Source organism: Anomaloglossus baeobatrachus, chromosome 8, assembly GCF_048569485.1.
Source record: "Anomaloglossus baeobatrachus isolate aAnoBae1 chromosome 8, aAnoBae1.hap1, whole genome shotgun sequence".
Taxonomy (NCBI): Eukaryota; Metazoa; Chordata; class Amphibia; order Anura; family Aromobatidae; genus Anomaloglossus; species Anomaloglossus baeobatrachus.
The window spans coordinates 193,134,472-193,149,164 of NC_134360.1; the positions used below are offsets into that span (position 1 = coordinate 193,134,472).

The 14,693-nt window shown below is 47.8% G+C and overlaps 1 protein-coding gene across 1 annotated transcript in view; it reads left to right on the forward strand.

The window, feature by feature from the left end:
* RPAP2 (RNA polymerase II associated protein 2) overlaps positions 1-14,693 on the forward strand; it is a 156,314-nt gene that overhangs the window by 62,295 nt on the left and 79,326 nt on the right. The window contains exon 6 of the mRNA XM_075322130.1: positions 3,681-3,761. Coding sequence (XP_075178245.1) covers positions 3,681-3,761 — 81 coding nt within the window. The remainder of the gene's footprint in view (positions 1-3,680; positions 3,762-14,693) is intronic.

The following is a 14,693-nucleotide window of genomic DNA, read 5'->3' on the forward strand; positions in this document are numbered from 1 at the left end:
GTAATCGCGTCCTCTGGTCAGCTGTTCTGTCCTGTTCTAATCGCGCGCGCTCCCGCGGTCACAACGGGCTGTGAAGAAATGAGGGCGCATGCGCCGCCCTCTCAGACACCAAGTTGTGTAATGCGGGGGCTTCAGAAATGTTTCTGAAGATTAGATATTTACATACAGCCAGAGGGAGGGAGGGAGGAACAGGCGGTGCGGGGGGGCGGGGAACACTTGCATAACCCGCCCGGACATCAGGAGAGAGGGAGGAACAGGCTGGTGGGGGGGCGGGGAACTCCTGCATAACCCGCTCGGACATTAACAGAGAGGTGCACACGTCAATCAAAAAGTGCACGAAATTTCAAACTTTATAAAGTTGGATTTCACTGCCTAAACACCCGAGCTGCACCCTGATGGTATGTACACACTGTGCATGATAGTGCTAGTACTGCACTGGCTGCAGCTTATACACGAAAATCCTGATGTTTGGTTCCCTTTAAAAAAAAAAACAAAAAAAAACATTCTTTTTTGCTGCAGTGCATTTCACACTTCCAGGCTGATCTACAGTCCAAATGTCACAATGCCAAGTTAATTCCGAATGTGTAAATCTGCAGGGGGTTGAATACTACTTATAGGCACTGTATATATAATATATGTGTATATGTGTATATATATATATATATATATATATATATATATATATATATATATATATATATATATATATATATATATATATATATATATATATATATATATATACATACATACATACATACATACAGTCAGGGCCAGAAATATTTGGACAGTGACACAAGTTTTGTTATTTTAGCTGTTTACGAAAACATGTTCAGAAATACAATTATATATATAATATGGGCTGAAAGTGCACACTCCCAGCTGCAATATGAGAGTTTTCACATCCAAATCGGAGAAAGGGTTTAGGAATCATAGCTCTGTAATGCATAGCCTCCTCTTTTTCAAGGGACCAAAAGTAATTGGACAAGGGACTCTAAGGGCTGCAATTAACTCTGAAGGCATCTCCCTCGTTAACCTGTAATCAATGAAGTAGTTAAAAGGTCTGGGGTTGATTACAGGTGTGTGGGTTTGCATTTGGAAGCTGTTGCTGTGACCAGACAACATGCGGTCTAAGGAACTCTCAATTGAGGTGAAGCAGAACATCCTGAGGCTGAAAGAAAAGAAAAAATCCATCAGAGAGATAGCAGACATGCTTGGAGTAGCAAAATCAACAGTCGGGTACATTCTGAGAAAAAAGGAATTGACTAGTGAGCTTGGGAACTCAAAAAGGCCTGGGCGTCCACGGATGACAACAGTGGTGGATGATCGCCGCATACTTTTTTTAGTGAAGAAGAACCCATTCACAACATCAACTGAAGTCCAGAACACTCTCAGTGAAGTAGGTGTATCTGTCTCTAAGTCAACAGTAAAGAGAAGACTCCATGAAAGTAAATACAAAGGGTTCACATCTAGATGCAAACCATTCATCAATTCCAAAAATAGACAGGCCAGAGTTAAATTTGCTGAAAAACACCTCATGAAGCCAGCTCAGTTCTGGAAAAGTATTCTATGGACAGATGAGACAAAGATCAACCTGTACCAGAATGATGGGAAGAAAAATGTTTGGAGAAGAAAGGGAACGGCACATGATCCAAGGCACACCACATCCTCTGTAAAACATGGTGGAGGCAACGTGATGGCATGGGCATGCATGGCTTTCAATGGCACTGGGTCACTTGTGCTTATTGATGACATAACAGCAGACAAGAGTAGCCGGATGAATTCTGAAGTGTACCGGGATATACTTTCAGCCCAGATTCAGCCAAATGCCGCAAAGTTGATCGGACGGCGCTTCATAGTACAGATGGACAATGACCCCAAGCATACAGCCAAAGCTACCCAGGAGTTCATGAGTGCAAAAAAGTGGAACATTCTGCAATGGCCAAGTCAATCACCAGATCTTAACCCAATTGAGCATGCATTTCACTTGCTCAAATCCAGACTTAAGACGGAAAGACCCACAAACAAGCAAGACCTGAAGGCTGCGGCTGTAAAGGCCTGGCAAAGCATTAAGAAGGAGGAAACCCAGCGTTTGGTGATGTCCATGGGTTCCAGACTTAAGGCAGTGATTGCCTCCAAAGGATTCGCAACAAAATATTGAAAATAAAAATATTTTGTTTGGGTTTGGTTTATTTGTCCAATTACTTTTGACTTCCTAAAATGTGGAGTGTTTGTAAAGAAATGTGTACAATTCCTACAATTTCTATCAGATATTTTTGTTCAAACCTTCAAATTAAACGTTACAATCTGCACTTGAATTCTGTTGTAGAGGTTTCATTTCAAATCCAATGTGGTGGCATGCAGAGCCCAACTCGCGAAAATTGTGTCACTGTCCAAAGATTTCTGGACCTAACTGTATATATATATAATACATATATTATGTAATCTCCAATTCAAACTTTCAGTTGCATCCAAAAAGTAAAGTGCAGATTGCTAGGACCTTGTATTACATAAGTAAATTTATCAATGACAACAAAAAAAAAACAGAATAATGGATTTGAACTTGTGGTCCTATCAGATGGCGGCTAACTGGTCCACCCACCATGCGCTCCAGCGCTCATTTCGCAGGTTGCTTCCTCAGGGGGACCTATAAATAAAAATTAGATGTATTCAGTGCATTATTATAGTGTTCATTGGAAGATACGCCATATGGACAAAGTATTGGGCCACCTATATATTTGACACCAACTGGAGCTTTTCTGTCCACCCATTTTTCATCCATAGGAATTACTATGGATTTACCCCATCCACTCTTCTGGGAAGGCTTTCTTCAAGATTTTGGAGGCGTCAGTGGGAATATTTGCCCCTTCATCCAGAAAAGCATTAGTGAGGTCAGACACTGATATTGGAGGAGAGGGCTGGGCTTACAGTCTCCATTATAGTCCATCACAAGTGTGTTAGATGGGGTTGAGGTCAGGGATCTGTTCATGTTTTTCACATCAAAGTCCCCCAACCATGTGTTATGTGTTATGTGACCAAAGGTCTCTTAATTGCAGAAGTCACCAAAGGTGCTCAAACAATCCTAATTTCGGAATACAATCGTTGAGAAATTGCGCAGTTTGACTTCCCCTAATGCCGTCCCTGATTTGTAACTAGGACTTCTTTTTGGAGTAGGGATTATAATTCAAGCTTGCTCTAAAAGTTATCTAAAATCTTGTTAGGTCCTATTTTCAGGAAAATTAGGTATATAATGTAGAAGGGAACACAACCAGGGGAGCCCCTAACACCGCTTTTGTTCCCTAATACGATGTATTGAAAGCGTTTTGCTCCGTGAGAACCAGTTGTTGTTGCCGGCCGTTGAGTGCATGCTCTGATTTCTGTGGCTCTTGATAGTCTATGGGTGTCATATTAGAGATCCGTATAATGTGGGTTCCTAAGGATCGGTTCATGTGTGCAGCATGGTTTCCTTTATGAACCATAACCCACTGCAGCCCGAAGTGGCTTATTTCAGTGGAATGTCTCCTCATGCAGTGATATATTACCCATCATATACGGCGGAATATGATATGGAGGCCACTAAGATGTTACTTGTTTTCAGAGCCTAATACACCTGTGTAAGGATGTAATTCTACTACAGCCACAGACTTACTGGCCTAATTATTATTTTTCCATCTCTATAGGCTTCCAGCTATACTGATACCACTTCAGATAACCTACAGTGATATATCCAAAAAGTTGAACCATCTGGTGAAAACTTTCAGGTGAGTTTTTATTTTATTTTACACTAGCTGTAGTACCCAGTGTTGCCTGAGATAGTATTTAAGTCACTCTCCCCCTGTCCTCTTGCTCGCTCCCTCCCCCTCTCGCTCGCTCCCTCCCCCTCTCGCTCGCTCCTCCCTCCCCCTCTCGCTCGCTCCCTCCCCCTCTCGCTCGCTCCCTCCCCCTCTCGCTCGCTCCCTCCCCCTCTCGCTCGCTCCCTCCCCCTCTCGCTCGCTCCCTCCCCCTCTCGCTCGCTCCCTCCCCCTCTCGCTCGCTCCCTCCCCCTCTCGCTCCCTCCCTCCCCCTCTCGCTCCCTCCCTCCCCTCTCGATCCCTTCCTCCCACGCTCGCTCCCTCCCCTCTCGCTCGCTCCCTCCCCTCTCGCTCGCTCCCTCTCGCTCGCTCCCTCCCCATCTCGCTCGCTCCCTCCCCATCTCGCTCGCTCCCTCCCCCTCTCGCTCGCTCCCTCCCCCTCTCGCTCGCTCCCTCCCCCTCTCGCTCGCTCCCTCCCCCTCTCGCTCGCTCCCTCCCCCTCTCGCTCGCTCGCTCCTTCCCCCTCTCGCTCGCTCCTTCCCCCTCTCACTCGCTCCTTCCCCCTCTCGCTCGCTCATTCCCCCTCTCGCTCGCTCCCTCCCCCTCTCGCTCGCTCCCTCCCCCCCTCTCGCTCGCTCCCTCCCCCCTCTCGCTCGCTCCCTCCCCCCTCTCGCTCGCTCCCTCCCCCCTCTCGCTCGCTCCCTCCCCCCTCTCGCTCGCTCCCTCCCCCTCTCGCTCGCTCCCTCCCCCCTCTCGCTCGCTCCCTCCCCCCTCTCGCTCGCTCCTTCCCCCTCTCGCTCGCTCCCTCCCCCTCTCGCTCGCTCCCTCCCCCCTCTCGCTCGCTCCCTCCCCCCTCTCGCTCGCTCCCTCTCCCCTCTCGCTCGCTCCCTCCCCCCTCTCGCTCGCTCCCTCCCCCCTCTCGCTCGCTCCCTCCCCCCTCTCGCTCGCTCCCTCCCCCCTCTCGCTCGCTCCCTCCCCCCTCTCGCTCGCTCCCTCCCCCCTCTCGCTCGCTCCCCCTCTCGCTCCCTCCCCCCTCTCGCTCGCTCCCTCCCCCCTCTCGCTCGCTCCCCCTCTCGCTCCCTCCCCCTCTCGCTCCCTCCCCCTCTCGCTCCCTCCCCCTCTCGCTCCCTCCCCCTCTCGCTCCCTCCCCCTCTCGCTCCCTCCCCCTCTCGCTCCTCCCCCTCTTGCTCCCTCCCCCTCTTGCTCCCTCCCCCTCTCGCTCCCTCCCCCTCTCGCTCCCTCCCCCTCTCGCTCCCTCCCCCTCTCGCTCCCTCCCCCTCTCGCTCCCTCCCCCTCTCGCTCCCTCCCCTCTCGCTCCCTCCCCCTCTCGCTCCCTCCCCCTCTCGCTCCCTCCCCCCTCTCGCTCCCTCCCCCTCTCGCTCCCTCCCCCTCTCGCTCCCTCCCCCTCTCGCTCCCTCCCCCTCTCGCTCCCTCCCCCTCTCGCTCCCTCCCCCTCTCGCTCCCTCCCCCTCTCGCTCCCTCCCCCTCTCGCTCCCTCCCCCTCTCGCTCCCTCCCCCCTCTCGCTCCCTCCCCCTCTCGCTCCCTCCCCCTCTCGCTCCCTCCCCCTCTCGCTCCCTCCCCCTCTCGCTCCCTCCCCCTCTCGCTCCTCGCCCTCCCCCTCTCGCTCGCTCCCTCCCCCTCTCGCTCCCTCCCCCTCTCGCTCGCTCCCTTCCCCTCTTGCTTGCTCCCTCTCGCTCGCTCCCTCCCCCTCTCGCTCGCTCCCTCTTCCTCTCTCGCTCGCTCCCTCTTCCTCTCGCTCGCTCCCTCTTCCTCTCGCTCGCTCCCTCTTCCTCTCGCTCGCTCCCTCCCCCTCTCGCTCGCTCCCCTCTCGCTCCCTCCCCCTCTCGCTCGCTCCCTTCCCCTCTCGCTTGCTCCCTCTCGCTCGCTCCCTCCCCCTCTCGCTCCCTCCCCCTCTCGCTCCCTCCCCCTCTCGCTCCCTCCCCCTCTCGCTCCCTCCCCCTCTCGCTCCCTCCCCCTCTCGCTCTCTCCCCCTCTCGCTCCCTCCCCCTCTCGCTCCCTCCCCCTCTCGCTCCCTCCCCCTCTCGCTCCCTCCCTCTCTCGCTCCCTCCCTCCCCTCCCTCCCTCTCTCGCTCCCTCCCTCCCTCCCTCTCTCTCTCGCTCCCTCCCTCCCTCTCTCGCTCCCTCCCACCCTCTCTCTAGCTCCCTCCCACCCTCTCTCTCGCTCCCTCCCACCCTCTCTCTCGCTCCCTCACCCTCCCTCACCCTCCCTCACCCTCTCTCTCGCTCCCTCCCCCTCTCTCTCGCTCCCTCCCCCTCTCTCTCGCTCCCTCCCCCTCTCTCTCGCTCCCTCCCCCGCTCTCTCGCGCCCCCCCTCCCCCTCTCGCTCCCTCTCTCTGCCTCATTATCTGACACTTATACTGTCTTATACTAAGAATGTCTTTCGATATTTACAGCAACCAATCAGGGCTCCTATTAACAACCTGTAGCAAAATAGAAGCAGAGGTTTGATTGGTTGCTATAGGCCACCTGATAAATATCCAGGCTGTCCAAACAAACAATATACTACCTCACACATCCAGTCAGTAAGCAGGTATTGGCGAATATCTGTAAAGCGCAGGGTTAAAATTTCCCCACAAAACAATCTGACATTGCCTTAGTCAAATGAGGCAGGTGTGAAAAATTTTGTGTTTGTAAATGTGAATGACAGTGCAGATTCCTTTACTGGAAATACACACATATATACGCACACATACATACATTCCTGAGATACCTGTTTATTGTAAATAAATACAAGATTATTGTAAATGAAAGGATACATTGCCAGTGTAGGTCAGGAGAGCAGACTGTCAGTCATTACATGTCTCACACTGGTAACGCCTCCTTTCATTTACAATAAGCTCTAGATGTGGAGTCTCAGGGAGATCTTTGTCCGGCCCATAGATTTTAACAGCTCATTTATATATTAAGAAAAATGTGGATCTCTCTGGAATAAGACATCGTATCGCACATATCAAAGTATTACTGTATTTTTCTTTTTATAAGACGCAACGGATTATAAGACGCACTCCAAATTTAGAGAAGGAAAACAGGAAAAAATAATTTTAAATTTTAAAATGAGGGTCCGTCTTACAATCATAGTGCGTGTAATAATATCTTACGAGAGGGGAGCGGCGGTGGTGGAACGTCTCAGGAGGGTCACATGAGGCAAGGTCGGCGAACTGTATGCTCGGAGAAGGGGGTGTCGCGGCTCAGGAGGGTCAGTGGATGGAGGGTCAGCAATACTGCGGGCTCGGGGTGTCGCGGCGGCAGGTGCCATTGATCTGCTGATGGACTGTGGGCTCCATTGAATTGCCGACGGTTGATGAGATTGACTTCAAGGAAATGGCCACGTAGGTGGCGCGTGCGCACATAGGACCATTTTCTTGACATCCATTGCATCAACTGTGGGCGATCCAATGGAGCCCTCAGCCCACTGTCAGATCAATGGCGCCCTCAACATTGCCGACTCTCCGTCCTGTGACCCTCCTGAGCTGCTCCACTGCAGTGACACCCCCTGCTCTGAGCCCTTCATATCGCCGACCCTGCCTCCTGTGACGCGGCTCCACCACTCTGGTAAGCCATATACAGACTATAAGACGCACACCCATTTTACTCCCAGTTTGGGGGGAAAAAAGTGTGTCTTTATAATCTGGAAAACACAGTATTATATTTCACTTTGTATGACCTGCATGCCCATATAGACAGCTAAGGCCGGGTACACATATACGGCTGTTCACCGGTTTGACGGATGCAGCGCACGCCAGTACAGTATTATACAGTACAGTGGCTGCACCACAACTTCCGGGTCACATGACGGCATGTGATCGGCGCTTGTTGCGCTGCCAGTCAAACCAGCGAAAAGCCGGATATGTGTACCCGACCTTCAGAGGGTTCATCCCTTTTGTTATATTCCCTTTTCAATATGTTCAGATTTATGTTCTTAAAATATTTAGAAAACCATGTATCATTTCCTTTACACTTCACAAATACTTGCTACGCAGTGTTGGTATATCACATAAAATAAACCTAAATTTGTGGGTGTAACATGAAAATATTCTAAAAGTTCTTGGGGTGTGAATACTTTTTCAAGGCACGATATTATTTCAGTGTGATCAGGTAATGTGAATTTAGATCTGGGTTTTAGCACATTTGGTTTTGTGTATTAGTCTATTATTAGGGTGTGCATTAGGCAATAGGTGCCACTTTTCCCTCTCTACAAGGAACGACCTGTGATTTTAGCATTAAAGGCCGCGGTGATGATATCGGTAACCTCTGCCCCCGCTATGTCTCGGAGAGGAGGAGAGTCTGTTGTCACATAGTCCATTGCAGGGGACTAACACGGGCCGGGTGCTGATCAGAGCTGCAATTTTCCCCTCCACTGAGTCCTTCAGAAACACTTCTAGTTCATCCTATTTGCTGCAGCGTTTTAGTCCACTCTGTACAGATGAGAAAAGCTCTAAGGAGATCTCCGAAGACATTTTAGTACAGTTATAGTTCATTCTCAGCGACGTCCCAGCGTGCCTGTACGCTTTTGTTACCAAAACTGAGATGTCACATTATCCTCCAGGGGATGTCTGTCTGTCAGGCCATGAAGCAAGCTAAAAGGTAAATCATTTGCTTCACTTGGGCTATCAGATATAGTACCTGTCTGACTGGTGCGTGTCAGAGCTCCACCATTGATTATGGGGGTTCAGCACTAATACAAATGTATAGTACAAGTCCTGGGTACATCAAATGCTAACATGTTCTAAGGCTATGTTCACACAGGTTAAATTTGACGTAGATTTCAATGCCATAATACTACCCCGATCTGCTTCCCATGCATGTAAGGCTAGTTTCAAACTCGCGTTGTGCGGCATCCGTCGCATTGCGTTGTGTGACGGATCTAACGGATGCGTTGCATATAGTGGCACAACTCATGCGACGGATGCTACAAAACAAGGGAATCCGTTGTAGCTTTTTTTTTTCTTCAGCAATTACTCAACTGAGCATGCACAGTTTTGTAAAAATTGATCCGTTACAGGAATCCGCCAAACGACAGATTCCGCCACCATAGGCTTCCATTATAAAAATGACGGACGCCGACGGAATCCAACACATTGCGTTTTTTTTGACGCTCAAGGAAGCGCAGAAAAACGCTACATGCTGCGTTCTTTCCGCCCGGCGGATGCAACGCAGCGTCGGCCGGCAGATGCAACGCAGCGTCGGCCAGCGGATGCAACGCACGACTATCAATCACAATGCGTCATCCATACAAGTCTATGGGAAGCAGCGGAATCCCGGATTCCGCTGTTTTCCAAAATGGCGGATTGCGACTGAAGGAAAAAAACGCAAGTGTGAAACTAGCCTTAGCAGGGCTTTCAAAGCCCAGTTCACATGCATTGAAAAATGTCTGCACAGAAAAATCTTCATTACTTACCGGTAATGGGATTTTCAGAAGCCCATGACAGCACCCCCTGAACTAAGGGTGTTGTCATGGGCGAAAGGGAAAATAAACACTACCCATAGAGCCAAAGTAGCACCCAATTCATTTTTTTAGCCTCTGCACAAAAAAAATGGTGGATTAGGACCGTTCATCAAATTTTTCATGTTGAACTGGACACATGACATAATAGTGGCTGCAAAGTAAAGCGATTCTTTGGTTTGGGTTTTTTGTTTTTTTTTTTCAATTTTGCCTTTCTGTTGCTGAGATATTGACAATCTAGGTGTATGGCACCTAATGTGTTAACTTATTTTTAATCCTAGTGGGTGGTATCAAAGTTTTCTTCTCCCTGTTTGATGCTTTGTACTAGAAGTGAACTGATACGCCCCCATGGCACTTAGAGTATAATTTGCATAATGCTAAAAAGAAAACTGGACTTCTCACTGATGTAACCAATCTAGACCAAATTATCATTACAATTAGGATATAGTACAGGTGCTGAATATTTCGGGCTTTATTGTGTAAATAATCCGCTTTTCGAGTCTTTAGCAATCTGTGCATATTTTACCTTTGTTTTACTGCAGACATCCGTGTTAAGGGGGCTTTACACGCTGCGACATCGCTAATGCGGAGTCGTTGGGGTCATGGAATTTGTGACGCACATCCGGCCGCATTAGCGATGCCGTTGTGTGTGACACCGATAAGCGATTTTGCATCGTTGCAAAATCGCTAATCGGCGACATGGGGGTCCATTCTTAAAAATCGTTACTGCAGCAGTAACGAAGTTGTTCCTCGTTCCTGCGGCAGCACACATCGCTCCGTGTGACACCGCAGGAACGAGGAAGCTCTCCTTACCTGCCTCCCGGCCGCTATGCGGAAGGAAGGAGGTGGGCGGGATGTTACGTCCCGCTCATCTCCGCCCCTCCGCTGCTATTGGGCGGCGGTTCAGTGACGCTTCAGTGACGGCGCTGTGACGCCGCACGGACCGCCCCCTTAGAAAGGAGGCGGTTCGCCTGTCACAGCGACGTCGCCGGACAGGTAAGTATGTGTGACGACTCTGGGTGATGTTGTGCGGCATGGGCAGCGATTTGCCCGTGTCGCGCAACAGATGGGGGCGGGTACCCACACTAGCGATATCGGTACCGATATCACAGCGTGTAAAGTAGCCTTTAGTCTACGTGCGCACGTTGCGGAATTTCATGCGTTTACGCTGCGTATTTCACTGCAACGTAAATGCGTGCGCCCTGCGTCTATGAAGATTGTGCATAATCCATCCGCACGTTGCGTTTGAGAGCGCAGCGATTTGCATGCTGAAATTGTGATCCAAATCGCTGCGCTCAAAAAAGCATCATGTCACTTATTTCGTGCGCTTTGGATTCTGCTCCCACTCTGTGTATTGGAGAGGCTGCATCCCGAGTGCATGAAATTGGCATCTATTCTGCAGACACACTGCATTCATTACGCAGTGTTTCTGCAGCGATTTGAAGCACACGTGCACTGTCAAATCGCTGTAGAATATTTGTCACGGCAGTATGCTACGTGTGCGCACAGCCTTAGTTGGCAGATGAATCTTTAAAGCCCGTGGCTACAGTTGAAGGTCTTTTTATCCATTTTGTCTGCATGACGTTTTCCCACATTGTACACAAATATAAAAAATAAAGCTTAAAAAAAAAAAAAAAAAACACTGGTCAAATTATCATGTTTTACTTTTATCAGAAGACTTTTCAGCTCCTTATTATCAGAGACCGGATTACAATGACAGGTATTGCCTATATACACAGCTTATAACGAACGTTAGAGTGGCCAATCAAATAGGTGATGTTACAGCTGACCCTGGTCTCTGTCCTTTCTGTCATGGTTGTTTCACACATGACACAGTCCTGTAGTTTCCGGCTGTAGAAGGTCGCATTTGGCTATACAAGCTGCTCTCTGACTTTCACTTTTACCCTGCTTGGGGTTAATTCCTTTTTCTTTAGGACCCTGCGGATTTCCTCATCTTTTCAGCTGTTAATCATCAGCACTTGCCTTTGTGTCTTTAAATTCCCTCATTCCCCTTTGTTCTCTGCTGGTGATAGGTTTAAAACTCTTTTATAGGTCTTGAGTGCAAGCAGTCAGCTTGTATTCATCTGGAGAAACTTTGTTGTTACATAGTATTACATAATTACATAGGTTGAAGAAAGCCCAAGGTCCATCTAGTTCACCCTTCCTCCACTAATTCTACATTTTGTCCCCAAGTCACTTAAAACCAACATTGTTGTGTGTACGGAGGAAGTCATCCAGCCCTTTTTTGAAAGCTGTTATAGTATCTGCCATTACTACCTCTTGTGGTCAGCATTCCACAGTCTGACTGCTCTAACTGTAAAGAACCCTTTCCTATTTAGCTGTTGGAATCGCTTTTCTTCCACTCGCAGTCCTTAGTACTGTCTTTGGAAGAAATAAGTCATGAGCCAGTCCTTTATATTGACCACACATGTATTTATACATATAAATAAGATCTCCTCTGAGACGTCTTTTTTCTAAGCTAAACATATCTAACTTTTTCAACCTGTCATCATATGGGAGGCCTCCATTCCTTGTAGAAGTCTAGTTACCCGCCTTTGCACTAACTCTAACTTCTTAATGCCCTTCTTAAAATGTGGAGCCCAAAACTGGATCTCATATTCCAGATGTGGCCTTACAAGTGATTTATAGAGGGGTAACTGTTGTTGCAGTTCCTTTGCCTGAATCATATGGAGATCAGTTATTAGTTTACTTTTCCCCTGTGTGTTTTTCCCTGTGGGTTCTTGAGAACTTAGTGGTGTTGACTAAGCGCTCACCCCATCCGTACTCTCCCTAAGACCTATTTTTAGGGTCAGCCAGGGCCAGGTATCCTGCTCGGCGCATGAGTGTGGAACTTATCTAAGGTGGTGAGGGAGGCCAGGTAGGTTTGGTCAAGGGTCACCATCTCCCCCTTCCCTAGACACAGGATTTCCCTTCCCTTTCGCCATTCGTTTGGTACTTCCTCGTATCTAGTGTGACCCCTTCACAATGACCTTTACACACGCTATTAGATGATGCTTCAGTGCAAAAGATAGTGTCAATCTGTTCATTGTAGCTAATGTACATATGAATTTAATTTCCGGGCTAGAAATGCTTCTGCGGCCAGTGTGAAAATTGCAAGATTTATCATTCTTATTTTTAAGAAAAAACGTTGTACAGAAAAAATGGTGATTTTTTTTTTTTTTGTTTTTTATGTAACAAAAAGCTAATTTAAACAATGTCTTTTTCTGATGACACATCCTTTTAAGTACCTTGTAGAACACCATCTTTCTGGAAATCGGTGGTCCACGATCACAGACCTCCCTGTTGTGGTCTTCTCACTTTTATATTTATCAGAACATCGTTCCGAATGGGTTTCCCCTTTGACTTCACACAAGGGAATCTATTGCTCAGAGGTTTGTGTTGCATCTCATTTAATATGTAGTGTTTTGGGTTATTTTTAGGTTTCCTGTAAATCTCCACGTTGTTTTATCTTTCAAGTAAGCCTTGTATGTCTTTTTTATTATCAGTGCTGCCAATTGGTAATCTGACAAAAGATTGGTTGAATAGATGTAGAGATTAAAATCCAGCTTTATACATAAACAGTGTTACCTAGGAAGTGCAATAATGATGGTGAAGAAAATGTATAGAACTCTCTATATCGTAATGGGAATATCCACAAATTCATGACCAAGTGTTTCAAGAGAAAAATAAATATACATTGTTTTTCTGACCATTAGATACACTTTTAAATAAGATAACATCTTACTCTTTGTTCGTCTTATTGTCCGCAGTCAGTCAGGTCATCAGTGCAGACCTCCTTGACTGCTTCCTTAAATCATAGGTAGAATATTCATAAGTGCTGTGCTTCTATCGCAGAGATAACTAAGCGGCTGCACAGTTCTCTCTCTCTCTCCCTCATTATTGCTGAGCAGGAGAGACGGAGCTGAGCTTTCTGGCTGCTTTGGGAAAAGTTGTGTCCCCTTGATGGTTAATGGAATGGATGGTTGTGCACAAGCGGAAGAGAAAGAACACGGTCAAATGTAGACAACAAGTTTGTCACGGGGCTGTATGGATGGAACAGGGGCTCCTAGGCTGACCTTAAGACTGGGGTCCCTGTGCTGTTCCTTATCTTGAAGGTAGGCTTGATGGTACCCAGTTTTGAGCCTCCAACATGGCCCTTTCTCCTGTCCAAGCCCTGATACTAATTCCTTCTCCACCCAGGGAGCGGGCCGGAAACCCAGTTACCAAACCCCCCCCCAAAAAAAAAAATCACAGACAGGGGTGAACAGAAACTCATGCACACTGCACTCAAACACAAATGAGGGACAGTATGTGTACTGGAGAGTAACGCAAAAGGGGTGGGAAATAAATACATAACTGGAGGACTCACATACCATGTTGAAGCGTAACTTGAAGATCACCATACAACTGGATAACACCATTAAACAAAGAGCTACATCCAGCACTCAACCCCAGAATCCAGACGCTTATAGAGGTCGGCAATCAACTCGCGCGAGTCTCGCATCGGTATCACCCGACACGACCGCACACTCTCCGAACACGAGCGCCTCAGCTGCATGGAAATACATGCAGCTGACCCGCTCCTGTCAGGAGAGTGTGTCACCGTGTCGGGTGATACCAATGCGAGATTCATGTGAGTCATACGCAAGAGAAACCGTACCCAAAGGCTGAAGATGGTGATCAGCCGCCTGAGCTCCCAACAGCTGATCACAAGCCAGCAGAAATTTAATTCCAGCTCTGCTGGAGAGCAGTGAAGCCAGAACCAGCTGACGCCCGTGCCAGGCTGTGCAACTAATGAATCCCAGGCAGTTTGTCGGACTCTGCAATGTGAATAGAGTCCAGCGGTGCCGTGACACCCAGTGAGTGCAACGCAGTTCACCGCACATCAAGGTTGATTTACACTTAGCAGAAGAGTCTTGGTCTCCCAGATAAAAGCCGATCTGCACTTCCACCTGTTGATCTGTCTGTGGATATAGATGGATAAATAGATAGAATACATATTTTGGGTGAAAAAAAGTATTGAACACATCATAAATAAATTTCTAAAGGTGCTATTGACATGAATTTCTCACCAGATGTAGGTAACAACCTATCCAATCCATACAGGCAAAGAAATCAAACCATAGTTGTCCTAACATTTAACAATGTGTATTAATGATAAATGACACAGGATAAAATCTGATGAGAAATTCATGTCAATAGCACCTGTAGAAATATATTTACTTAGAAAATTGGTGACGTGTTCAATACTTATTTCACCCGCTGTATGTTTGCCCTCAAATCTGCAGTAGGCATCCTTTATAGTGTGGAAACTTAAATAACTTCTACTAAAGTTGACAGGCGGCTAAATTGTGTATAAGAGGTTAAGTGGGAATAATGAAAGACCTTGCATGTGTAAGATACCAAGTATATAGCCGATTCCACAATACTTGAGCAC